At 44.2% G+C, this 27,293-nt stretch overlaps 1 protein-coding gene across 1 annotated transcript in view; it reads right to left on the minus strand.

Annotated features, from left to right (window-relative positions):
- Positions 1-44: 44 nt before the first annotated feature.
- Positions 45-27,293, minus strand: part of TRPC4AP (transient receptor potential cation channel subfamily C member 4 associated protein) — a 34,127-nt gene continuing 6,878 nt past the window's right edge. Inside the window, exons 2-19 of the mRNA XM_040079947.2 lie at positions 24,404-24,532; positions 24,045-24,161; positions 21,528-21,585; positions 20,515-20,570; positions 18,905-19,033; positions 17,608-17,809; positions 15,952-16,140; positions 14,785-14,927; positions 10,552-10,683; positions 9,841-9,899; positions 7,844-7,945; positions 6,468-6,551; positions 6,080-6,170; positions 5,431-5,571; positions 4,196-4,304; positions 3,900-4,012; positions 3,485-3,691; positions 45-2,543 (exon numbers count right to left, since the gene is read on the minus strand). Coding sequence (XP_039935881.1) covers positions 2,406-2,543; positions 3,485-3,691; positions 3,900-4,012; positions 4,196-4,304; positions 5,431-5,571; positions 6,080-6,170; positions 6,468-6,551; positions 7,844-7,945; positions 9,841-9,899; positions 10,552-10,683; positions 14,785-14,927; positions 15,952-16,140; positions 17,608-17,809; positions 18,905-19,033; positions 20,515-20,570; positions 21,528-21,585; positions 24,045-24,161; positions 24,404-24,532 — 2,199 coding nt within the window. The 3' untranslated portion in view covers positions 45-2,405. The remainder of the gene's footprint in view (positions 2,544-3,484; positions 3,692-3,899; positions 4,013-4,195; positions 4,305-5,430; positions 5,572-6,079; positions 6,171-6,467; positions 6,552-7,843; positions 7,946-9,840; positions 9,900-10,551; positions 10,684-14,784; positions 14,928-15,951; positions 16,141-17,607; positions 17,810-18,904; positions 19,034-20,514; positions 20,571-21,527; positions 21,586-24,044; positions 24,162-24,403; positions 24,533-27,293) is intronic.

Consider the following 27,293-nt stretch of genomic DNA (forward strand, 5'->3'; position numbering starts at 1 on the left):
TTTGGGAAAGGCACTGGAAAGAAAGACATCTCCACACATTTCTTTAAAATAGATTTCTTTAATAGTTTCCATTTAATATGTTTATTTGCAGTTAGCAAATCGGCATTAATCAGGGCAGCATGAACCTCAGCAATCCATGGGGATAGTGCAGACTTCCAGAGGTATTTGTTAGTGCCAGGGGTCCCACCTCCCTCCCATCCCACCTCCACGGGTCTGGTCCCTCTCACCATGACATTCTTGAGGCATGTGGCATGGACAGACATCCCAAAGGAACATGGCCCCAGCTGGGATTTGCCTGTGACCCTCTGTGCACTGGGGCAGAGCCTTTTCCCTGGAGCCCAGCACTCCACGCCTGGAGGAGCTGCCAGGGGTTCCTTCCCTGTGCCTTCTCTGCTGAATCAGCCCCACAGCAAAACCCAGCCTGTGCTCCCAGGCCTGGGAGGACCCCCACAGACAGGGTGGGCTCAGCTCAGCTTCCCCCAGGCCCATGGGCAAGGCCAGGGGCAGCTGGGCCCCAAGCTGTCTTTAAACACAGAGAGGGGAGTGAGACTGCAGGGTTACAGCAGCAATCAGTGGCTGCACCAATTAACTACACTGTGGAAAAGGCATCCCTTAACTTAAAAGCCTTTTAATTTGAAGCATTTATTTTTAAGTGTACATCTATTACAGTTAAGAAGAAGCAAAGATACACCAAAAACACAAATACCCAAGAACAAAAAAAGTACAGATGAGAAAGAAATGAGCTGAGGGGAGGAAGGGCTGGGTGGGGGTGACCTGGTGAGGAAGAGGTGAAGCTGCCACAGCAAGAAGCTGCCCAGGGTACCCTGACCAGAGCGGGATGCAGCTCTCAGGGGGGGACACCAGGATCCCCAGGAGCTCCTGCAAGGCTCCAGATTTATGCACAAGCTCTGATCACCCTGTCAGAGCCCACAGCGGGACACTGAGGTGTGGGAGAAGAGAAAAGAGAAGGCAGATGTTTAGAGACAAGTCCTGCCCCTGGGGCTGGAACCTCCTTCACCCCTCCAGCTCCAGCACAGGGAGCCTCAAGGTGGGTTTCTTGCTGCTGGCAACAAGACTAAAGGCTCCAGCTCTGGGACATCCTCACTCCTTTGGAGCCTGGACAGAGCTAAGTTATCTCATCAAATAAATTAGAAAATGTTAAAAAAATTCAGCCGTGTGTCTGAAAACCAGTTTCTTTTAGCTGTAGCTGCAAGATGTGTTTTTGACTTAAGTGTAGTGGCTTAAGTGTAGTGCACCTCATTCCTGGGTATCTGAATGTGTTGGAGCAACATGGTGTTGGTGAGCAGGCAAGGCATGTGCAGGCTTGGCAATCGAGACTGCCAAAACTCCATTTCCCCTTTCCCAACATATCCTACAAATTTACTTTCAACCAGGAGTGTTTATTCCCAGCATTTAACACATTCTGATTAAAACAGATCCAGGAAAAAAACTGACATCTCCAGTAAATATTGCACTTTCAAGATTAATGTGTGTGTTGATATTAAGGACTGAAAGCAGAGACTGACATAAGACTTCCAGGCATAGCAGGTTAACATCAAGAGCAATGGTCCTGAAAAGGATTTTAAAACCAGATTAGTTACCCAAGAAGGGACAAGCCGCAAGTTTAAAAAATTAGTACATTTTAATGCTAGTGCTCCGTGAAAAAGCCAACCCCCATTGCAATTCCACCACTGCTGAAATGTCTCTGTTCTCCAGCGCTGCGAAACGCCTCCGGATGGGAAGGATCTGCGGGAAGGACAGCAGGAGCAGAGGTTCTCTCCTAATGCACTGATAGATTTAGTACCAAATGATCCAAAAGGCGATGGTAAAGAGGTGACCGGAGCCGGGGCTCTCAGGAATGAAAAGCACACACACGCACACACACTCATGCTCTAACCACCCCCAAAGCCCTGATTCCAAAGCCCAGCGGAAGAGTTACACCTGCAGGGAGTCCTGGTGGTGGCTTTGCACGTGGCTGGCGGTGGGGTCCCGCTCAGATGGGCTCCTTGGACCTCACGCTTGGAGGGCAATCGCTGTGCTTTTCGACTTGCTCGTCCTGGCGGCCCTGAGAGAGCCGCACCTCAACCGGCACATACGGAGAACCCTCATGTCAGCAAAACCCCCTCTGCCAGCCCCGCCGGACCGGGAGAGAGGAAAAAAATAATACAGGCTGGTTTGTGCAGGTGATTATTTTTATCCCAGAACAACTGGAAGATACATCCCTGAATGTGTCGCCCAGAGAGCTGTCCGAGTGTCAGAGGTCAGAGCTGGGGGCCGGCAGGGGCGGAGGCGGGACGACGCTCCGCAGCTCCGAGCTGCTCACGCACACTACACGGCGTTATCCCTGAAAATCCCCGGGCTGCCAGGGACCCTCCGAGCTGTCCGGCACAAGCTGGAGGCGGGAATTACTCCTCGGAAAAGTCTCTGTCAATGTCCATGTACGCCTCGTCGATGTAGCTGACTATGGCACAGGGGGACGTCCGGTCCGGACTGAGCAGTATCGAAACAGTCTCTTTCCAGTAGGTAAAACTAATACAGGAGCTCTGCGGGCACAAACAGGGGGGTGAGTGGAGGCCACAATGGCAGGAAACACCTCCCAAAGCTGGGAATCACTTCCTGCTCAGCCTGAGCCGCCCAGCCCCGCAGTGTGACCTACACCTCGGATTCCCCATTGCGCCCTCCCTCGCTGGGGCCCAGCACAAGGGCTGGGAGTGGAACAACTACACCCTCTGCAACAGCTGCCCACTCTCCAGCCACAGACAGGGACTCCCAGCGCCTCTGGCAGCTGCTAAGAGCAGCACAGGGTGACCCCAGCCCACCTGGACCAGTACACCCATAATCCCAAACTTCTCCTCTGCTGTCCAGTCCAAACACAAACTGGGACCCTGTGGTGACAGAGACAAGCCAATGCTGAAGTAGCTCCCGCTCCCGAGATGACACAGAAACCAATGTGCTCCCTGCTCACACATCTCCTCAAAGCCAAAAGGTCACCCCAGCATGTGTCACCCACATAACTGGATACTTGGTTATTTCTACCCACCAGTGACCCAGGACAAACCAGCTCTGGCACAGAAACCTGCTGGCTGTTCCCTTGGCTTCCAGCAGCTACATCAGGTATTTTTCCTGCGCTCTTTGCCACAGCAGGAAGAGGGAACAATCTGGCTAAGGTGCTAACTAGTCTGGGATCTGGATTCTGTCCTGCCTCTCCCTCCCTGGCCATCCTGCCAGCCCTGCCTCTCCTCCCCTCTCAGCACAGGCAAATCTCACTTTTGTGTGCCAGAGCCAAGACCTCAGGCCCTGTTTACAGGGAAGCCCAGCACCTGCCCTGTGGCAGCCTGACTCTGAGGTGTGAAAAGCACCACAGGAGTTACACTGGGGGCAGAACTTCCTCCCTCTCTCCCTTCCCAACCTCCCATTTTTGCCAGGGGCCTGGCACACAGGTGTTGCTGTGATTGACTCCTGCCATGCTAAGAGGGTCACATACATTTTCTAGGCAGGTGCTGTCTTTATCCTTGTTGAGGTAATGCTGCTGCCAGAATCGCAGGAGACTGTGGAAGTTGTTCAGGATGAAGCCAGGGTATTTTTCCGTGTATTCCATCTGTTGCAAGGTGCGCAGATAAAAAGGGAGCTTTTCTTTCCTTCGGGCCAGCATTAGGATAACTAAACTTGTGTTCAAACAACTGACGTTTTCCTGGAAGTAAAAATGACACAGCAAAAAAAGTCTAAATACCAAGATAACCTGCTGTATGCACGTCCCTCTAAAACAAGCCCATGGGAAGCACGCAGGAAGTGTTCCTGCACACAGCAAGGAAAAAGGGACACGGGTGTCCTCCAGGGACACACCAGGCTCCTCCCTGCCCACCACTCCAGTCCCAGCAAGGTCCCTGCCAGCTCTTTACCTGTGTAAGTGTCTGTACGTGGATAATATTAATGAGACGGAAGAGGAAGGACATTCTCATGGACATCTGGGACATGTAGGACAACAGGCGGCACTCGGACAGGACTTCTGCAACTGCAGCAAGAGGAGAAACAGAATCACCGGGTGCTGGAGGTTCAAGCACCAGGGCAGTAAGAACTGGTGCTCAGATTTTCAAGGTGGCATTTCCTTGCCTTACCCCCAAAGTGTCAAGGCCCAGATTTAAATGAATTTCCACCACTGAACACTCCCAGTCCCGCCCCATTGCTCCCTGTTCACCTTTAGCATCAGACTGATTCTCAAAGCGGTCCAGGGACAGCGTGATGCAGCGAACGAGCATGTTGGAGTCCACCAGAGAGCTGTTGATCTGATTTAAAAATATCTGGAACTGAACAGAAACACTTTTTAGTGTTGAGTTTCAAAGATTTAAATATATTAATACTCAAGGTCATTACCTTTTTGATATCTCTAACAAGGTAAGAGGAGACATCACTCCCAGCCCGGCCTCACCCAGCCCAAACACTGGCACTGAGGGCTGACCAAAGAATCCCTTAAAAACACTATGGAATGGAAAAATGCCATCCTGGTGTCCCTAAAATATCTTTTGAAGCTAAGTCACTCCAATGAAAGTGAGATTTCATACACTGTTTGTTTGGAATGAGAGGGAATTCCTGCAGCTCCATGTTTTCCTGCACTGATTTTGTACAAGCAGACAGCGTTAGGGAGGAATACAGTGAGGGAATCACACAGAATGAGAACTAAAGCCAGTCAGAGATCAATACACAGAAAGCACATAGGGAATATAAAGACATTCTCTACGATGTTCAAGTTAATTTACTAGGGAAAAAAAAAAACCAAAACAAAAAACCAAAAATAAATACAGCTTTCTTTTAATTACATTTATACATCCCTTCTCCAAGGTCTAGCAGACCTAACAGCAATGAGAGAAAAATTACAGTAACAAAAGCTAGAGTGTAAGGCCATTCAGAACCCACCCACCAGCTAATGTTATATGTCTGGAGTGCACAAGAGCATGAAACCACTTTTCATAGAGCTGTCCATTAATGTGCAGCTCAATATTATAGTTAATTGCATAAGCTGTGGCTTCTTAAAATGTCTCTAAGTTCAAGTAACATCAAATATCTACGTCTGTTTGCAGTATCAAGTATTTTAAGCCTTATTCGTGAAGGAATTCCCACTGCAAGCTCCAGTAAAATATTTTTTGGAGTTGTCTCAATGTCCACAACCATCGCTTAACCGCAAATCTGGCAACTTCACAGGAAATGTTCTGCTGCCCTTGAGCCTGACCTTAGACCTGCCTGACCATGGAACAGGGCAACATTCATGACTCAGGACAGCTGGAGCACTGCTGAAAACACTGAGGGACTTTGGCAATTCACCCCTTCATGTTTACTGTGCTCCAAGCTCTAAAACCACACCAAAACCAAATGAATCCGAGTTTTAGTGCTATGATTTAATTTGAACCACAGGGGACAGCTTTTACAAATATTTACCTTCTCATCTGTGTTGATGTACTTGTTGAACCTCTTGAATGCATCAATATTAAATTTCATCAGCTCTCCCAGAAGGTCAAAGTAACTCTGAAGCACATCCCGTGACTTGCACTCACTATCAACAATGCAGTAGAGAATATGCTGGCAGGGGAGGAAGACATGTTATTGCCACAGCATCATCCAAGCCAGCAGCACAACACAGACCCTCATTTAATCACTATTTAAAACGATTATCTGCAAGTTCTTGGATGACTGAATGTCACAACATCAAACTAAAGACAACAATTCAGAGGAGTCTCCTGTTAAAACAGCTTCCCAGTGATGCAGCTCATACAAATGGCCACATCTGGCTGCCACAAGCAGAATTCACAGGGATTTTTTACAAGTGTTCCCGGTATTTGTCACGGTTACACAGGAATAAGGGGCAGTTTTTAATTTACTATTGTTGTTGCATCTATTGTTATCCTGACTTTTCTCCCTGAGTGTTTATTCCCACCTACTGCAAGGGTGCAGCTCGAGTGGCCTTCATCTCCCCACTGAGTTTTAAACCCAGCATAATAGTTAACACTACATTTTAATCCACTTTTGGTTCCCTGCAGATAGATCCTTATTGATGGCTGTGGAGGATACCTGACATAAACTTATTTACCTCCAGGAGTCCTCTCTTGAGGAGGAACATCTGGTCTGCGTAGGAGGTGGTGCCTCGCAGAAAACTTTCAACTGCCCTTGCTTGCCAAAACCTGGGAAAGAGAAGAAGGGAGGTGTTAGTTTTGGGGCAAGGGAAGTACTTGATCACAACTGTAATTTAAATCTACTTTCCTGATCTGTTTCATTCCACTCTGAAGCTGAAGTCAGAGCTGTTGATCCTGCAGAAAATCACTGGCTGAATGCTTCACACCTGCACTGCCACCACAGCACAACAGAGCCAGACCTTTCCACAGCTTATTCTCCAACATTCTCAGCTGCTCTAAGTTGGATGAAACCAAAACTACATCCCAGGAGCCTCAAAAAGCTCAACAGAGGCAATGTGAACTTACCTGAAGGAGGATTCTGCTGGTTCCTTCTTCATCACCTGAAGCAGTCTGGTCAACAAACCTCTCTTCCCATCACAGACAAGGCTCCTGCAGCAGGTGGAGAAATGACAGCTGAGTGGAAAGGCTGGTAAGCACTGAATTCAGTCACTGATCACAGCTTTTGATGATCAAATCTCAGTATTGAAGTACACAGTACAAATATTGCACTAGTTCTAATACCTGCAACACGACTTCCAAGTAAATCCGAAAGAAAAACTTCCTCTCAGAATTTTAATGATTTCAAAAATACCAATTCACACCTTGTGTGAATCAAGAGATGAGAAAAAAAAATACTACATTTGAGCTTAAAATGAAATAAATCCCTTTTTTTCCCCTCAAAAAATGTAAGGGAAAGTCTAAATTTCATTTAGGAGGCAGAGCAGAGTATGGAAAGCTGGATGCTACATGAGGTTGTAGTAGAAGCACTGAGGCTGTACAACTGCAATCCTACTGGCATTAAACAGCACCTTCAGTGGAGTATCCATCTGCATTAAACTCACACAGAAGTAATGCCTTGATCTCACATATCAAGAAAAGCAACATGAAAATAAATGGTAAGGGTGAAAAAACCCCTAAGTTCTTCCCTGTCAGACACAGTAATATGATAATAACTGTAATCTAGAAATCCTCTTAGAGATTCCCTTTTGGAGTGAGGTAAATCTGCTCTGTGCAGACCAAGTCCCTGCTGATACCCTGGGAGTATTCTGACAAACAACCTTCCATCTGCTGAGGTTTATGTACCAGAATCATGTATTGAAGAGATTATTAGATCAAAACAGTCATCTAACACATACCCAAATGTAACACAAGAGACTCTCTAAGTGGTTTAACATCTTAATCTAATTTAGCTTATTCTGGTTGTTAGCTGCTCTTAAAACACTCTGAGCAGACATGTGTTCATGCAGCCTGGAAATGAGCATTAGTGTGTGCACACATTGCTCCTGAATGCCAGAACTATGATTTATTAGCAGGAGCAATTAATGATTTGAGGGATCAGAGTATCCTTTCCTGATCTGTCTGCAAGGCCTGACCTGAGGAAGGCCAGACAGGCAGACCCAGCACATCTTAGTCAAGTCTGAGCCACAAACTCAAACCCCTCTTTTTAGAGGTTTTTAAGTTGCTTTTGTTTCTAAAGCACCTCATTCTGAGCACGACCACACCAGAGATTTGCTAATGACCATCAACATCCACAACCCTGGACAACTCCCACTGGAAGGAGTCACTAAAATCAAAGTGTGGTGGACAGACAGAGGTCAAACAAAACAGCTCATGTCAAACTTCCAGTCTAAGTGCTTCCAAAACTCTTGAATTGCTGACCTACACCCTCAGTCCCCTCTCACCTGTCAGTGTTGACAACTGCATCCACTTCAGGGATGTTGGCTTTATGGGAGATTGCACTCAGCTCGTTCAGCTCCTGGCTGTTCAAAAGGAGATACTTGTTCCTAAAGCAAGACAGTGGGCAAGGAGGGGAGAGAAACAGGATGAACTCAAGAGGCAAAAATGCAATTCCATGAAAAGCAGAGCCAAAGGCCTACAAGGGCTGCAGGACTGGGAAAAACCTCCTCCAAAATTTACCAAATGCCACTTCCAACACTGACCAGCTCTGAGATAACAGTTCTTTGCTGACTTGTTTGGGATCTTATGGTTTGTAAATATTTTCCTCTGGATAATGCTCATTTAAAAAAAAAAAAAAAAATCTCAGCAATATTTTGCAGAATTTCAGATGAAAATAAATATTAAATAGAAAACTTTTGCACACCTTCCTGAAGTTTTTCTTCACCCTATAGTGATTGCTCTTTTTAAGTAATAAATCTCTTTATAAGTAAGAAGAAACTGCAAAAAAGGACTCGGTCATCCTGGCATTTTATTATCTGAACAAACTTTACCCTGGAAATATTTTAAAACATCATGAAATGTAAAGGTCCAAATAAAAATGGATATAAACCTCACAAATGTACATGATCTGTTTTATCAAATACTGAACTTTTCATAATGAAAATAAATAATTTTGCCTGTAAAATGAATTAAATGCAGAATAAATTTGGCAGAATTGAAAAGCAGTCCAGGGGCTCCCTCTGCCCAATGGCAGTGTAATCCCTGAGAGTCTTTCTGCTTCCAACTGTTCAAAATCAGACAGCAAAGATTCCTTTTCAGGAAAGCTCAGGGAGCAGAGGATGCAGTGGTGAGTGTGAGGTTCCTTTTTCCTTCCAACACTGTCAGCACGTTAGTGCTCACTGAGACGCTTCCTTTGATGTGGATTGAACAGCTTTCTGCAAAGAGAACAGAGCCCTTCTCTCCCTGCAATAAACAGCTCTGCAAGTCTGGTTTGGACACAATCTCACTGAATTAATATCAGCATACAAGTACTTTGCTCTCATCTTGTCCTCAGTGAACTCAGCTTATCTGTGATTTCACAGAAAGATCATGTAATTATTTAACCCCCCCGCACAGATTCCACACATTCCACTTGTTCAAATGTTACAGCTGGGAGCTGTTTTCTGTTCAAACAAGCCTGAGATCTTTATAGCAGCCACTTAAGTAGTAACTTCATCTGTAGAGATTTTATTGGAAAACCTGGAGTGATTCCCAGGCAAACAATGTTTTAAATGAAGGATTTATAATAGGTCAGCATTCCTCCCTGTGTCCAGCAGCTCCCCATTCTCAAAGCCAATATTCCACAATCAAAAAGGCTGATATTTGAGATCTATCCAACAGGATTAAAATCCTGCACAAAAATACCAGCCTGGCTCTAGGAGTGAGTAGCACCTGAAGTGCAACGTGCCTCTGACACAGGAGTCTGTAAAGAAGTGACACCACCTCCCCGGACGGAATGAGACACTGATGGCATGCAGGATGCAATTCCACAAGTCACAAACACCTCTGTACCAGCAGCACAGCATTAAACAGCCCCAAACAAACTGCACCACCCCTCCAACTATTCCAGCAGACCCAAGTTTCCCTAAGGATGCCTTCTGAAGGCAGACAGAAGCTTCTCTTCCTACTTCCCTGGCTCACTGTCAGCTCTCAGTAGAAGGCAGAAAAGAGGAAAGCTGCCTCCTTATTCCTTCAGCAGAAAGTTTTAACTCATCATGTACATGTTTCAGCTCATCTCAACACGGGACAAAATGGGCTGGGTTTAACCACACCAGACATATTCAGACATGCCCACCACGGAGCAAATTCTTAGGCTGTTTTCAGCAAGAGCTGAAAGGAACATGAAGTTTAGGGACAGTACAACATCCCCTTCACATGGAGCCTGCCCCGTGCCCAGGACACCTGGAACCACAACCAGGCAAACAGCACCAAGCCACAACCCACCACAGCTTCTCATACTCACTCATGGTGGTCACTGAAGCTCTGAAGAAGCCTCAAGAATTGTATCTTTAAAGTAATGTCCTAAAAAGAGACAAAAAAAAAGGTAAAAAACCCCAAACATTATTGCTGTGGTATTTTTGGCTATCATTAGTTACCAAGCTGGCATGAAACAGGTGAATGGAAAACCTTCCCCAATCAAACCCCTGTGGACAGCAGAGCTAGTGACTTGAATAAATGGAGAGGCTGCACTTCCCAAAATAGAAGTGGAGATTGCCTCCAAGCCTATGCACATAACAGATAATAATTCCTTCTTGATGCAAAGGCAAAAAAGCTTAGAATTGTACTGATCAATTCAGAATGTCTAGGTTTGGAAAGAAAAAATATATGAAGAGTCCAGCACAAAAATCCAACCCCTCCCCCTAAACCTGACTGTGGCACAATTTGTCCTCTGTGCCTCTCCTAGGTATCGTTTCTTTGAACTTTGGTTGTCTTCTACCTCTGGTCTCCAGGGCCCAGAAATTTACTCCTTTCTCAGTTCCCAAAATGGACATGTTCCTTAAAATCAACTAACAAACTAGGAGAGAGTGGAGAGGCTACATTGGCCCTGCTAAATTAATCTGAATGCTACCACATCTGAATTCACTGATTTTACAAACACCCAGTTGCTCAGCAGAGCTCCTCAGAATTGTGTGCCATGATGAAAATCCCCTCCAGAATTCCTGAAGTTTCTTACCGGGCTGCAGTCGCAGTTCTGGTTGTGTCCGTGCAGAACCAGGGCTGAGGCTGAGTGCTTCCTCCAGATGAGTTTGTCAAACAGGTTATTGAGGCCAGGAATGAGTCTGAACTCTGCTATCATCTTATGAACCTGGGGAACAAGAGAGGTACAAACGTTGACTGCTCCAGCCTCAAACACAGATCTAACGTGGCCTGGAAACAGATGGGCACAATGATGTCATTCTCTGACAAAAGGATGTGAATTTTTGTCTCCAACAGCAAGTGTTTGTGTAAACCACAGTGCAGCAGTTTCCATTTGGTGGACATGGGTAGAAAACAGACATTTTGGGATAAAGCTCTTCACCAGTGCTCCAATTAACCACCACCTCTAGAAGCAGCTTTGGGCATCAAGACATCACTTCAAGCACACTGAAAATGCAACTACACCAAAGAGCTGAGCTGGGATATTCTGCAGCCACTCAACCCCCTGAGTGTCCTTTCCCTCTCCAGACACACAGCTGCAGCTCTGGCAGGCCTCTGATGACAACAAAACCCACCAATATTGGTTTTGTTCAGGTGACCTGGGCAGGAGTCCTGAGTCCAGCAGTAACACAACCACACCACACTGCTCCTTCAGCTTAAAGAGAAGCTGAACTTAAGAGGAAAAAAAAGTTGAATTGCTCAGCTTCATTTATCAGTCTGCCTGGTACATCTCTTTTATTCATATAAAAAACCTAATAATTTTGGTGTGAACAGCTGTTTAATACCTTTAGTCCAAGATGGGACACTTTCAATGTAAGGAATTTAGAAGATGAGGAGTAAGGGAAATAGAAAGTGGGATTCTTATCAGCTGTAGGCCTAGGACAAGAATTATTCCTTGGGATGTGGTTACAAATGAAAACCACATGACTGGAATGTCCAACATTCTGCAAAAATTAAGTGCCCAAGTAATGGACGTGTTCTTTAAAATCAACAAACAAAATCACTTAAAACCATCCCAGGTTGTCCCAAGATCCAGAACTGTAACCAGCAGCATTTCAAGCAGATCAATCTACTTTGTTCTATTTACTTAAATACCTGAATGAATCCAAATATCTGAAGCTGATGCTCTTTTACAGGTTTTAGTTCTCATTTGCAGCACTGCTGATGGCTTTTTGCACTCCTCTTGGCTGCAGCCACCAGCTGTCCCACCTTTATGGAAATCACATTCCTGCTGCTGGACACCTCAAGTACACACCTGAGGAACATCCAGCTCCTTCCCACCCCACCCAAGCTGCCCTGCCAGATTGCTGAGCCTGGAGTCCTCTGGTGCTCCATTATTTTGAAACACTCTTGGCCACATTGCTTTAGTCACAAAAGCAGCTCTGAGGAATCTCCCTGAGCAGTGCTCCCTGCAGCGCCACTGTCCCTCCATGGCACAGGCACAACAGGAGGAAGCCAAGAGCATGAGCTGCCTGCAAGAGCCTCAACTCTCACTAAAGGAAGAACTCTCCACACTCAGTTTTAATTCCTGAATCTGCTCCTTTCCAGATGACTCAGATTTCAAATCTGTGCAGTTTAGTTTGCTCAGCTCTGAATTCTCACCTGAGCTCCTCAGTCATATCACTGCCCCTGCATCAGTCCCTCTCCCTGAGCCAAACTCATTACAATTACTCTGCCTGAGGATGTCAAGACAATCCCTGCTCTATATTCAACCTTCAAGCTACTTTGGCTTTTTCCTGCTGCCATCCAGCTTCACAGGAGTTGCTCTGTTGCTTTCTCAGCACTAATACTGTCTCTGCTAAGCTGGGTTTGTGTGTGCGGTGTGGCTCCCTACAGCAGGAGCAAGGAAATCAGTTGATGGCTCTTCACCACAACACAGACATGCAGGACAGCCTAGAAAAATATATAAGGGGAGTAATTTAGGGTGTGACCATAATGAGAAGGCAGCAAAGGCCCAGATTTGCAAAGAAACACCACTTATTCCCAAGGGTGAGATCATCCCCAACATGGCAACAGGAGAAGCCAAGTCACTGCTATCACAGTTATTAATTTATGCAAATTAGCCAGCAATCAAGCTTAAACCAAGGATTCAGAGATTCATTTGGGGACAGGTTAAGTTTGGGAGGCTGCACCTTGCTTCAAGCAAATGCCAGGCCATTATGTCAATGATTACAGCAGACTGAAGCAGGTTTGTGATGCCCTTAATAAAACTCTATGCAAAATGAATCCAATCTAAAACCAGCAAGACCTTTGCCTGCTCAGACTGGTACCATAGATCCTGTGCTTTTATTCCTTCACAGAAAAGACCAAAAAGCAGCTGAAATGTTTGTCTGAGGGTGCTATTGCACACTGCTGTGCCTGCATTCCAGAGCTTCCATGGAGAACAGCTCACCTCCAGCTCTTCCTCTGCCTGGCTCTCAGGAAGGGCAGGGGATTCACATCTGCCACACAAGTCTTACTCAAATTAAGGAATGAAGGATGTAGCATGTGTTTTAAAGACGGAGGATTTCACAAAACAAAATGACAAAAAAAAAAAACCCCAAACCAACTCCTCTGGAAACAAACAAACAAAAACAAACAAACTAAAAAAAAACCCTAAAACAAACAAACCCTGCCTCTAGACAAGTAATGTTTGGGAATGAAGTAACTCAAATCCTTTAAGAATTCAACTCCAGTCCTGAATCAGTCTTGGGAAGAAAGGAACTGCAGGCCACTTTTATCCTGGGTTTCCCCATCTGCACAAGGGCAGAAACAGCAGATGAAGGATAAGAGTTGTGTTCCCAGGAAATTAAAACAAATTCATGCAGCTAGCTGCAAAGCTAGCTGCTTCAGCAGCAGATTTTTTGCCTTGTCACATTTGACAGGAACATACCAGAAGTGACCCAGGGAAGGAAGGAATCCAGCACCTCCAGCTCCCTCCAGGCAACAGGATGAGTGTGGGCATTATCTCTAAACCTGCATTGTTGTGGGGAACTTAGGCAGGGATGAATTAACTGCCTTGATCCAATGGCAAAGAAAAAGTCCTCCTAATAGATCCATGTTCTGGTGGTTTCAGTTATGTTTTGGGCTTTGTTTACATTTCAGGCCTAACAGAAGCAGCACTTCTAAAAGGAATAACAACATGACTAGGAGTTGTTTATGGTAGTGACTGTGGTTTCTGCAAGAATTACTGGTTCCCTCTGCTTCCTCTTATGCAGAATCTGCTTCTTTTAATCCAAGTGTCTGCTTAGAATCACCAAATCCCAGGATGGTTTGGGATGGAAGGGATGTTAAAGCCCATCTCATTCCCCTGCCATGGGCAGGGACACCTTCCCCCAGACCAGGCTGCTCCAAGCCCCAGCCTTGAACACTTCCAGGATGAGAAGTGCACAAGCTCTGCTGTAGGTTCAGAGGGAACAGCTCAGTTATGTTTGGGACTGAGCTACAACTGCACCTGTATTAAGAGATTTAGGAGATTGCCCTGGAGGGTGTTTGTGCCTGATACCCTGGGAGGTTACAACCAGAGAACAAAATACTCCAGATAAACATGCTCCAACCTCTGCCCACAACACAGCCTCTCCTGCCCAATACAACAGCCTCTCAATAACTCACACCACTTTGGCCCCCCCAGTGTCCAGGACATCTGAATGCCCCTGCTATCCCAAGCTCTGCTGAGCTGAGCAGACTGCCAAAGCTGGAAACAAGGATTGCTTTGCTTTTCCCTTCACAACCTGCTTTTGACCCATTTAAATCAAACCACAGCCAAGCTGCAGTGACTGGTCCTTCATAAGCCTGTGTGAGGCAGGGAACTCTTTTCCTTTTTTCTATTTTTCTCAGAAGGAAGAAAGGCAAAGGAACAGACGACTGGGAATTCCAGGCAGTGACCAGTGCAGACAGCACTGAAGTGCATCTTCTCAGCAGGCTCACACTTTGCCAAGTCATGGCAATATGCTGCAAAAATCATCCAGAGTTTCCAAAAGTGAAAGCAGCCAAAGAAGGGTAAGGCCTGAAGAGGCTCCATCCAAACTGGGCACCAGGAGTGGGGAGAAGACCTGATTGCAGCAGCTCCTGCAGCAACCCGGTACCCACACACTTCCTCACACAGAGACATCCTCCTGCATCCCTCCTGCACCAGAGCAGTGTGTGACCAGCCCAGCCCGAGCTGTTCCCACTGAAATGCTGTTTGGTAGCCTGAGCTTTGCTCTGGCATTCCTGTGTCCATGACCTCACTCAGGAGCACTCAGGTTTAAAGAGACACCAGCTGTGAGTGTGAACATCCACTGGGGCTCACCTGATTCCTCTGCCTGCCCATGAGCAGCACACAGAGAACATAGAGCACCTCCAGCTTGTACATGATCTCGTGCATGATCTTCATGGACTGGGGCAGCTGTGTCCTTGTGGAGGTGTTGGCCAGTCCACTCTCGTCTGAAGACTCTGAAAAATATGGCAAAGATGTGAGACTGAGGCAGCTTCGATAGGAAAGGATTTGTTACAGTTGTTACTTTCTGCAGATGCAGGAGCAGCACATCGGCTGGAATTTTCTTCATAACTAAAAATAGTGATTTACACCAAATAACCAATTTGAATTGCATGCTAGAGAAAAAATATAGCTGAAAATTTAGAGGAGTTAAAATCAGATTTTTAATTTTTTTTTTTTTTTCATAACAAACTAAATGGCAGCATCTCCCTAAATTAAGTAGGCTCACCTAAATGAATTAATAGACTACTGCAACAGAGCATGGCAGAAAGGTAATAAAAGTAGATGGGAGATTATCAGAAGCACTTACAATTAAATCTACTTTCATTTCATACCTCAGTACCAGTATTCTTAGGGCACAGGTAAATGAATTTCATAACCTTAGAGACAATTGCCCTGCTAAGAGCAGAAACAGGAGAATGAAGTATGTTGCGTTCTACCAGACATACACTGCATTTTTGTCATACCAAAGGGTGAAGAAACAAGCCACACACGTGCTCCAAAGCTTTTTCCTAAGGTTGTATTAACACTTCCACTGGAACAATTATTATTTTACAATTAATTTCTTTAATTTAGCTGGAACTAAAGAAGGGGCCACTTGCTTGGAGTGAAGCATTTGAACCCAAAGTCATGAGCCAAAGTTTTAGAGAAAATGCTGGTGAAGCCACTTACCTCAGGAGGATTATTTTCATCACTCCAGAGGAGGTTAGGGCTGAGGATGCATAGCATTTCAGTGTTAACCAGGCATGCAAAGGGCACACATTGCTGGAGGATCTCTCCTTTGGCTAATTTTAATTCAGTAAAAACATCAGGGCTACACGAGAACAGAACAGGAGTCAGACCTAAATGCTGACATGTGAGTCCTCCATGCAAGAAAAGGGGAATCAGGACCAGATGAAAGGAAAGCAACACATGCCAAACCCTGGGGAAGGTTAAGACATGCATCAGCTGCTGGTGGGCGGAGGGATGCAAGCCAGGTACCTGTACTGCTCTGCTCTGCCTCTTCATTTGCCACTCTCATCAGTGCATCCAGCACGAGGGCATTGTCCAGCCAGGTGTACCACTCCTCCAGCTCCTGCAGGAAGCTGGAAGTCCCTGTAGTTTCAGACACCTTCCGTGTGGCCAGTTTGCACAACCGCTCGATGAAACCTGGAATATTCAGAAGTGTAGCTGAAAAAAAAAAAGAGAGAGAGAAATACTTTTATTACAATTTAAGATCACCACAAGGTACCAGCGCATCTGCTTCAGGAATACAGAAGTGTATGGTTAAAAAGACCTGAAGATGGAAGAATTTAGTGCACTCTCCTGTTAAGGAGTGGAAGAGAGCATCCATGCCCCAGGAATAATTCAGTGTTATTCTCCTGTCTTATCAAGGAACTGATCTGGCTGAAAGATAAGCTGGCAGAAATACAGCAGCAGCCTTTGGAAAGGGCAGTTCCACCTCCCTTTTCCTCCTTCATTTTCCCTCCCTTGGTCTTTAGTGACTGAACTGGCTCCCTGCAGCAGCGGCGAGGGAAGCTGACAGTTTTTCAAGTACTAGGTTCCTGAATTAGCTCCTCGTGGAGCAAAACAGGAGGAGAACATCACAGCAGCCCCAGGTGTGAGGGTTTTAACTGTGGAGCTGCACCCTTAGAAAGAGCAGTGCAAGGACAGAAGTTACTGCTCTGCAAAATGTTTGGGGAGGTGCATTTTGCCCTCAAGAATAACTTAATTACAGGGCCAGCTTATTAAAGACACATGGCTAAAGCTTCACTTCCCACTTGCAGGGGCAAGGAGAAAAGGACAAAGAATTTGGCCATGAACATCACATGAGAGAGTTGCATCTCTGAAAGACTAGGCTCCCTGATAAAATTTTTTAAATAGAATATACTGTACATACATGTGCCCATAAAAAACAATCAGCTGAACACTTGCTTGGCATGGGCCTATACAAATATCTGCTTCAGGAGCCCAAAAGCTTTTCAGCACAGTAAGAGCTGAAAACAGCAGATTCTACATCTGATGGTACTTTAACTTTTTCAATTCCTACTCATCCTTCTTTGCAGACTTTTGCACTGAGAAGTACTCAGCAAAATAAGGAAAGTTGCACTGTGCCCAAAGTTAAGGCTGAGATCAGCCCCACAGATTTCCAAGGCTGGTTTAGTAACACTGGGCAATATAATTAATATTAAACACACTTTTCTTTTTGATAAAGACAAGACATCCTGTTCAGGACATCATCTGATAAAATCAGAGAAGGAACTGCTCCAACAGCAACCACACTGCAGGCAGCTTTAGTTCAGGAATTCGTATTTTATGGATGACACAGAATTATTGAGAGCTGCTAATGGGAAGTCCATGGATGTGGCTGAGGCACAGGAAACAAATCCAGTTATTTTAAGCCACTCAGGGAGTGCTGAAATGACAGAAATTGACCCATTTAATTAGCAGCACCACACGAAACCAAAAGCTACAAAGTTTCACTAACAGAAAACATTGTTTCCAGGAAATAATCTGTGGGAGTGAATCAAGAAAAAAGCTTTCTAAAGCACAACACTTTCACTATCTTTCAGAAACATAACACTGTGCGCCACCGAGAAGAGGAAAACTTTATACATTGCTGAGATTATTCTGGTTTGCTCACAGCACAACAATTACCTTGATTAATTTCAGCTCGGGAAGGGCCCAAGTTTTTTTTCTGCTGGGCATTTTTGGCCAGAAGCGTGTGCTTGTCATCACTGCCTGTGTCGAGCTCCGAGATAGTGACAGCCAGGATCCTGCAGAAGTTGGCCAGCTGCTGCTGGTCAAAGCTGGACACCAGGCTCGCCAGGTTGGGAATATCATCCAGCTGGATCATTTCCTGGAGGAGGCAACACCAGCTCAGTCACACGTGATGGTCAATCAGTGAACACGGGCACATCCTCCCTGGGGAGCTCTCTGGGTTATTCCAGTGTTAGCTGGGGTTTACAACTGTTGTCAGGCTTAGCAATTTCAAAAGACAGATATCCATATTTTAACTACTATTTTTATATTTACAAAAAATTTGGGGGCCTTTTTAAACTAAAACACCTACAAAACCACAACCTAATTTAGTACATAAATTATGTTTCAGTATTAGAAGTTTCAATTTTATTTTCCATTCCTGTCTTTTCTTTGAAACTCACAGGTAAAGACTTCTAAATTATTTCTCAGTCTTTTCATCTGAAGTTCTTTATAACAAAAAGATGCTGAAAATAGCTTTTAGAAAAAAACCCCATTTTTGTTCAGATAAACTAAGCTTGTTTCCTATTTCAGGAAGGACATCAACCTCAATCTTATTCTAAATAATAAAGTACCAGGTTACAGACTCTTGACCTTCTCCGTAACATGTACACAGACCCTTTTCAATCAAGGTTTTCCCAAGGTTACACCTCGAGTATTTTACTTGCATCACATCAGGGCACTGAGCTGCAATGATGCTGGTAAATAAGTTCAATAACCAGGTTTGTACAGAAGATTTAAGTGCCCTGTGTCCCCAGCCTACAGCTTCTCAGAGAGGTGACAAATGCCCAAGAATACACAGGAAGCCTCCCAGATGTGAGGAAGAAAAGTGAAGTATGCGAAATACAATCAGCAGGCAAGGATGAAAACTAAATTTATATGAGGTTCATCTTCTTCATTTGTAGTATTGGCTGGTTTTTAATGACAGTGAGGCACTCAGATCATGGGGGCACAGCTCCCATCATTCCCTGAACTGGGTAAAAGCACAAGGATGACACCACATGAATAGTTTGGCTTCTTCATGAGAAGTGATTGAAGTTAGTTATCACTATGAACAGACAGGTTTCAAATAAGCTACAAGAAGTGAGAATGGCAGCTTAGAGGACTATCCTGAGCTACTCTTCAAAGAAACAGCTGTCTCTCCTCTAATGGGCTGAAAAGCCATACAAATGATATTAAGAAAGCACCAACCAACCTTTTTAACTCCCAGGATATCTTCAATCAGCGTTGCAGTTTGCAGGAATGTCTTTTTGTTTGTCATCAGTGTAAACAGGAACAACACAAAGTCGTTTCTCTCTGCCAGCCGCCTTGTGACTCCTTCCGTCTGCAGATGAGCACACACAGAGCCAGTGAGAGCCCACCCCGAGCAGCCACACGGCACAGCACCTGCAGGACAGCCCTACACACGATGTGGTGCTGAGCTAGCTGCTCCTGAAATCAGGAAACGTTGTGTTTGTGGCAACCAAAAGCAGCTCCGGTCCTTGTGCGAAGCCAACGTGGCACCAGTCACACCACCGGGAGGAGAGGCTGCCCCTCAAGGCAGCTGTTTCCTTGTGTGAACCTAAAGCCAGCCCTGCCTGGGCACACACCACGGGCCTGGCTCTGCTTTGCCATACAAGCTGTGACCAGCCCCATGCCATGGTCTGCACACACAGCACCTCCCAAACCCTCAGCACTGCTCTGGATCAAGCACTGACCTAAGTGAACGGGGTGATGAACCCCAAAATCAGGCTGAGGCATGAAAACCCAAGTTTAAGGTTGCCTTTCATGCTCTGAGCTCTTCTGAGAGCACAGTCAGGCTTTCCTGGAACTCACAACTACATCCTCACTGCTTGCAAAACTGTGTTTTATCCACGACTGACATACTCCCAGACTAGCAAAGATAATTCCCCAATATTTACCAGCTAATATTCCCCACAGAGCATTTCTGTGATCCTGGATACTTCTCATCCAATCCCAGCAGTAACACCAAAGTGAATTAAAACAGAGCAGCCAGTCTAGAAATTGCAAACTTGTTTTTTAGCATGTGATGCTATTCCCACTTTGCAAAAGTTGCATTGCCTGCAGTTAAAAAAAATAAATCATCCAAGCCAAGGAAAAAGTGTTCCCTCTCTTCCCCCTCCCATGTATACACTGATCCTTATCAGTGAGACATGATCTAGTAAGACTCAAACTCTGGAGATTAGACTGAAGTTTTTGGAAGAGCTCCAAGCCACTAACAGGCTCTTTTTTTAATTTTTGTTAAACAATGTTCCCTAGGTTACAGCATAATGAGGTGTGTGATGAAGTAAACAATCCTGAGGATGTTCCTTGCATACATAATCTGAGGCATTTGCTTTTAGCGTCAGGATTTTAATGATGAGGTATTTCCAGAGGCCTTTAACCCAGCACCTTCCTTGCACTGATCTGCCACGACTGAACTGAACTAAAATCCAGCACATGGAGTTGCAGGATCAAATTTAAAACCCTTTGCCAGCCCCAATTCCAAACAAGACCAGCTGTAGCTGGGCTTAACAGGAATCCACTCCCAGCTTCAGATTTTAAGCTGGAACATAACAAAGGCTGGCACAGCTTTCCTATGGAAACACAGAGACAGAAAGATCCAAACAAGGGAACTTAAGCTTGACAGTGTGGCTCAGAAAACAAATTACTTGAGAAATACATCAAAATACAGAGTGATCCTGTATTTAACTGAAGGCATTTTAATGTAAAGCTTCAGAGTAAGTTTAAATTACATTTAAAAGAGTCTGTTTGTTGTCTTATCAAGTAGCAGATGTAAAAAGTGACCCGAAGAGTTGTACTTACACATATACAGGTGTTGTACAGTATGCTTAAACAGTCCTTGATGAGGTCATCACTTACTGCAAAGGAGAGAGCAGACAGTCAGCAGCCATTCCCTGCCAAGGAACACCAGTGGCCGTGGGAGGGACACAGAGAGCTATGGGATGGGTGACAGCTTCAGGCTGCCAGCTCACAGCACACATGCAAACGTCTTATGGGATAGAAGCCATGAGAAACAATCTACACCTGATCTGTTCACATGTTAAATTATTTTTGTATGGGAGAAAAAAATGACAGCTCATGCAGTTTTTTTCTCCACTGGAAACTCATGCTTGTTCTCTCAGCACCTGGATTTCATAGAAAAACTTTCAATCTGCTTTACTGCAGTATTTTAATATTTAAAATGTGTTTTCAGTACAGACCTACAGCTTAAAGCTCCAGTTCAAGTCACTTCAGCTTTGAAGCTCCCTGGCTGGAGGGCACGGGGTACACCACGACATTCCCTTCCCTCAGCAGGGCTCAGGGAACCAGCAGAATCCCAAACAGGGGAAATGAAAACACTGCAGCCAAGCTGTTCCAGCAGGAAAGCTGAGCTGAAGCCACTGCACCCCCTCTCCTCACTGCAATGTGGAAATGAGCAGTCACGTAACAAAGAGCGTGCTGTTTTCCTGAGCTACTCATCTCACAATCTCTGTAGCTCCCATTACATAAGCAATGTTTTGTGGCTTATTATTAGTAATTTTTCACTGTAGCCACAGGAACAATAAGAGTTTCCACTGATTGCAGATTTAGTGCTTTGAGTCAAGTGTGTTGTGCTGAGTGTGTGAATCTCCAGAACCGTGCCAGAAACAGGTGACTCTCCCAAATCCCAGCACGAATCAGTACCATGGAGAACAAAGAAACCAGTGATTCACTCCTAAATGAATCAACAGGAAATTGCGGGGATTGAAAGAGAGTGACAGAAAAATAGAACAATTTCTGTCTGAAACAGGCAAAATTGGGGAAAAGAAAAAGAGACAAATCACCTATTTACTTACTTTTCTGCTTCTTTTTCTGTGTAATAAGAGTTGGTCTCATGAGAATTTCCACTAAAAGCTGTAAAAGTAAGATGAAGAATTAAGAGAATGATCACTGAAATGCAAATAACCAATTAATTTGTCAGTGACAAACCCAAACCTGTCTCTGCTGAAGTCAAAGAGGTGAATAATGATGGCTCTACCATCAAACGCTCAACTGGTGTCAAAATCACATTGACAAATAATAGTTGCATTTACCCTGAAGAAACAGTAAGAGCTGTACAAAATAATCTCCCACTGATGAGTTTTAAAGAATTTGAGCTTGCAAGGAACGTAATTTCACATGCCTCCAGATAACATCAAGGATGGTGATCACACATCTTTTAAAATAAGGAATCTTTAGCAATAATCTGCAAAGAGGTGCAAATTTTGTTGTGCTTCAAAAACATTTCAGGTCCAGACAGAATTTAGCATCACCAGATTTTATCTCAGCCCCAAAAAGCACTGCTTGTGTACAGGACCCTGTATGCATATTTACATTTATATTTCCATTTAAGGAATATAACAATCAGCTTTTCAAGACCAGGTCCGTGGTTCTGATTAATAGAGAACTGATCTTTAGTTGCTCTAGTCTGTACCGCTGGTTTAGCTTAAAAGATTTGAAAAAACAGCACTTTATTTAAAAATGAAAGTTGGAACAGAAGGAACTGGCGACTTCTGCAAGAAGCACTGTGAATGCCACTGGTTTTAAAATTCAGTTTAGAATTGTTAACAGCAATGCAGGCATCACCCAGTCAGTGCCAACTCACAAGATACTTAAGAGTTTACAACTTGATCTATTGGTCCCATCCTAACGTTACCCTTCTTTTAATGGACTACTGATCCAGACACAGAGGAAACCACCTGACATCACTGGAGGCTACATTAAAAGCATTGATAAATAAATAAATAGGCAACTTTTTAAGAGGAATATACATTTTCTAGCAATATTTGCAATAGTAGCTGTAGCATTAATAGGGTAGAGAAAAAATGACTGCAGTAATACAGATCTCATATTAATGGCTTGTGTTTTAGGAGGAGAATGCACACCTCAAAGTTTGGGGTTTATGCTTTAATTCTTGGTTTTCTGCCTCTCACCAGAGGCAGAAGGAGCAGAAAGGGAATTATGAGATCGTGTTTCTTGGGATGAGGTTACATTCAGGTATAAAATCCATGAGCTTTGTGTATTTGTGCTCTCAGGTCTTATTTTACATGGATTCATATAAAGGGAGGAGCCACCGAGTTGGTTTTGTTCCTCCTCCATGTAAAGGCTGTCAGAATCAAAAAATCGTTTAACTCACACACACTGTAGCCTAGAGAGTACACTGCAAACACAGAGTCCTTCAAAGTCACTCATGTTCCACAGCTCAAAATATTGCAGCAAAAAATCAGCACGTGGCACACACAGCACTAGCAGATCAAACTTCTTCCCTTTCAAATCCTGGAGCAGGATTTTCGAAAACACGCAGCACTGGCATCCATTACTGCCTTTAATCACATAAACCCACCTCTACTGGCCAAATCTCTGACCATAGCACCAGGTAACTATAGGGGATCTGGTATTCACCATCTCCAGCCCAAGGGGGAAAAAAACCAAACAAGCCCCAGGCAACCAAACAAAAACTTGTCCCCAATACACACAGATTCTGTGCACAATGTTAAAATCATTTCTACAGAAGTACCACTATTTCCCTTTAAAAACAAGGGGAATTTAAAACATTTTCACAGTGTTTTCATTTGCTTGGGTAGCTGAAGGCTTTTGCCAAGTGACAGCAGCAACTAAACCAGTGCTCATTTCAAAGCAACATAAACAGCAGCTTTAGGTAAAAGCAAGCTAAGTGTGACAAGAAATAAACAGCAAAATCTATTCAGCTAAACTAAATAAAAAGGAGAGTCAATTAGTTCACAGGAAAATACAAATCATATATTTCTAATGAAAGCCAAGTCAGAGTCGGGCACCATAAAACTGAGCAAACAGGTATTTGTGCAATGTAGAATTAAAGTAAATAAACAAAATGATAAATTGCCAGAATGTCCATAGAAACCTTCCAGTTCTGCTTAAAAACTTTACCACAGATGAAGCAATAACCACAGACAACCTGATTAAGACAGAGCCCTGGTGTGCTTAAACTGCCAGAGATCCCCCAGTGTTAAGTGAAATTCTCGCTGCTCCAATGCCAATTGTGTTTTATCTCACAATCAGGAATCATTTGAAACTTGTCTTCATTCAGAACTAAAGGTCTAATTTTTTTTTAAGGTAAAAACTGACTGAAAGAAACAGCCAAGTATTCTATACCATATAAGAACAAAACACCTCACTTTGGATGTAATACCTTGAAAAATACACCCTTTCCCTATTTTGATTCACAGAAAGTGGCACAATTCCAATCCTTAACATCAAATTGGTATAGCCATTCTGTAGTTTGCATTTAGAAGCTTCAAAGACTGAAGAGATTTTTCAGTGGGATGATTCTTATGCAGATCTTTTGACACACTTACATCGACTCCTCCAAACAAGTCAAAGGTGTATGTGTTTGGGAAACTGGACTCTTGAGCAGCTTTTCTGTCTTCTGTGACATAAACCATGGCTTCCATCGAAAGGAGTGGAGAAATTTCCTGCGTGTAGTGGAAAAAATAAAGAGATGGCTCAAAAAACCCCCTGTTCATCAGTATAAATTATCTTCCACTATCTGTGGACTAATCACTACCTGCATCCCCAGCTCTTATTTACCAACCAATTTTGGACTGATACCATCATGCAAACAGCTTAAAAAATTAATAGAGTACGATCACAGTAGACTTTAAAGAAAGCCACAACAAAATCATCTCAAGCTTTAGGAAGAAGGTGCAGGCAGTACCTTTAGGATGCTTTGGCACTGGGAAAAGTCGCTGTTTGGGTGGCTGTGCTCATACAGCTTCTGCAACAGCAAGGGGATCCCATTCCATTTTGCTTGTTTATCTCTTTCCTTCAGCAAGGCCTCTGTGATCTGCAATGAAGAGAGAATGTGATTCCCATGTGTCCAGTGCTTCATAATCAGGAAAATAACCTTATCACCTTCCTGGAAAAAAAAATTTACAAAATCCAGTACCTTCTTGTGACTGAGATACGCAAAGCAATCACACGTAGACAAGAAATTTCGCAGGGCAGAGTTGTTCCTCCGAGAGCCAAGGCCCAAAAGCCCCTCTGCCTGTTTATTTCTTACTTTTTATACATTTGTGGGTCTGGCTGTGGATTGGCTTCTGGAGTTTCCACCTCTCAGCCAACTGGCCAGACCAGCCATCAGTTACAATTGTTTTCAGGTTAGAAATATGCAAACAAAGGACAGAGAATGAAAAACAAAGAATTTGTTTATGTTACATCTGTGGGAAAAAGGTAGAAACTGCTCCTAATATTCTGCAGTAGCTAAAAGGTCTGACTCCATCTTATGAACAATCAAAAGGCTTTAAAAAACTCAGAAAAACCAGGGTGACACCTTCTTCCATGCAGCGATTTATCCAGGACAGGCAGCTGCAGAACTTCACAGATGCAAAGTATCTTAAGCAGCACAGGGCTTAAAGCAGATGTCATTTAGAGTACATAATCTCATTCGGTACTTTTATATTGATTGTGTGTTTTTAAATGGGAACACATTAGCCTCTAAACAATTCCATTAGCAGAACTGCAATTGACAGGTCAGTGAAGGAGGAAATGGGTGCCCTGACACTATCTCAAATTACACTGGTCTGAGGTGCAGAATGCTGAGGATGGAAAGGCTTCATTACTTGATGCATTCAGCCAGAAAGGAGTATTTCCTCAGCCAAGTCCCTGGAGTTATTATTGGTCACAGCAATGTTACAAACCACGAAGGTTTACAAACAGGAACGTATCAAAGATAGAGAGAAAATTCCCTCTGCAGTCTTGGGCTGAAAGTAAATGGAGATCACCAACTAAAGCAGCAGAACAACAATGCTGGCATTATCCTGAGAAATAGGCTGCAACCACAAAAAAGAACGCCTGGCATTTGCTACAGTAGCTGTCCAAACTTTCTTCAATGTTCCCCCATTTTCCCTAAAGTTAAAAAAAACCTCTTAATATCCATCACTGTGTTTAACACCTAAAAAAGAAAAAAAAAATAGCAGCACAAGACTAAAATATTCATCTTAAAATCCACAAAAGGTATTTTGAAGCCTTCCAGGTTAATGCCAGGAGATCTGTCAGGGAGCTTAGGACATTCAATTAAAATCCACCATGTAGTCAATGCTGACCAAACTTAAAGTCCTTTCTTCTCAGGTACTTCAGAGGTACCTACACCAACCCCAACAAAGGGATTTATCCCACTGCACAGGAGAAGGCAAAGCAGACAACAATTCCAGCAGGATTTTTCTCCGGGTTTACAAATGTTTCATGTGCCCTTCAAATAAAAATAACAAAATAAAGAAAACCCCAATCCTTTGGTCAGCACCTCAAGGCAAATCTTAGAAAACAGAATGTCCTGAGCTGGGAGGGACCCACAGGATCATCCAGCCCCACCCCTGTCCCTGCACAGACACCCCAACAACCCCACCCTGGGCATCCCTGGCAGCGCTGTCCAAAGGCTCCTGGAGCTCTGGCAGCCTCGGGGCCGTGCCCATTCCCTGGGGAGCCTGGGCAGTGCCAGCACCCTCTGCGGAAGAACCTTTCCCTGATATCCAGCCTGACCCTATCCTGAATTTGCTCTTACTCCCAGACCTAAACCCCTAAGTTGTTCTCATTCTGCACCTTTCTGTGGTTAAGTGACATTTCCCTCCCACTTGCTTAAATCTCGCTTCTTATCCTTTCAGCCAAGACATCATTTTCAGATTCACCTCACTGCACAATTCCAAAGGGCCATTCAACTCCTGATTAGACAATTATATGCAAATATACTCCAATTTCTGACTGAGAATTTAACCCTTTTCTCTGCTTATAGAGGAAGACCATAAAACCGATTCAAGCTGACAACTCAGCCTGGCAATGTAGCTAATGTGGATCCTCACCCTCTTCGCAAGATTCCCAAGTACTTAGGATTCTTTTCCTGATGAAATACCTATTTTTTTAGGTAAATAAGAACTTGAAGGGTCTTGAAGTACCAGGTTTCCTTGCTACAAGCAGTGATTCAAGCAGCATAAGCACACCTGGGACATAAAATTCTCTCCAGTTTTTACCTTTTCCCTGCTTTCTGAATCAGAGGAATCAACCATTGGCTCCCTCTGTGCCCAGTCCAAAGCTGTCTGTACAATCCTGGTTTTACACCTGTGGTTTCCTGAATGCTGCTCCCCAGCCAGGTGCCCACCACCTCACCAGGACCATCCACATCCCCCTGCTCCAGCCGTGCCGTGAAGCCACGGCAGTGCAGATTTGCTGGAAGGGCAATCAGAGACCTTGCAGAGGATTTAAATTCAGAGATAAAAGATGTGTCACCAGCCCAGCCATTACTGCAAGGTAGAACAGACTGAATGGATTTCTCTTTAAAGACTCCCAAGGAACCAGAGCTCAGGATTTCCCAGGAGATTACTCCAAAGACTGATAACTACCATAGGAACACTTTCCGACTACGCGGTTTCAATAACTTTTGCGCATAATTTTCTCTGACAGTATACAAAGGGCTGAAAAAAGACACTGCACGCAACTCTAAGTATTTATTTCAAATTTCTTTCTAATCCTACTGTCTTTTAAATCCTCCCAAAAATGATAGACTAAGCAGCACAGAATGTCCTGACTTGGAAGGGACACACAAGGACTGTCAAGCC

This window comes from Hirundo rustica, chromosome 16, assembly GCF_015227805.2.
Source record: "Hirundo rustica isolate bHirRus1 chromosome 16, bHirRus1.pri.v3, whole genome shotgun sequence".
NCBI lineage: Eukaryota > Metazoa > Chordata > Aves > Passeriformes > Hirundinidae > Hirundo > Hirundo rustica.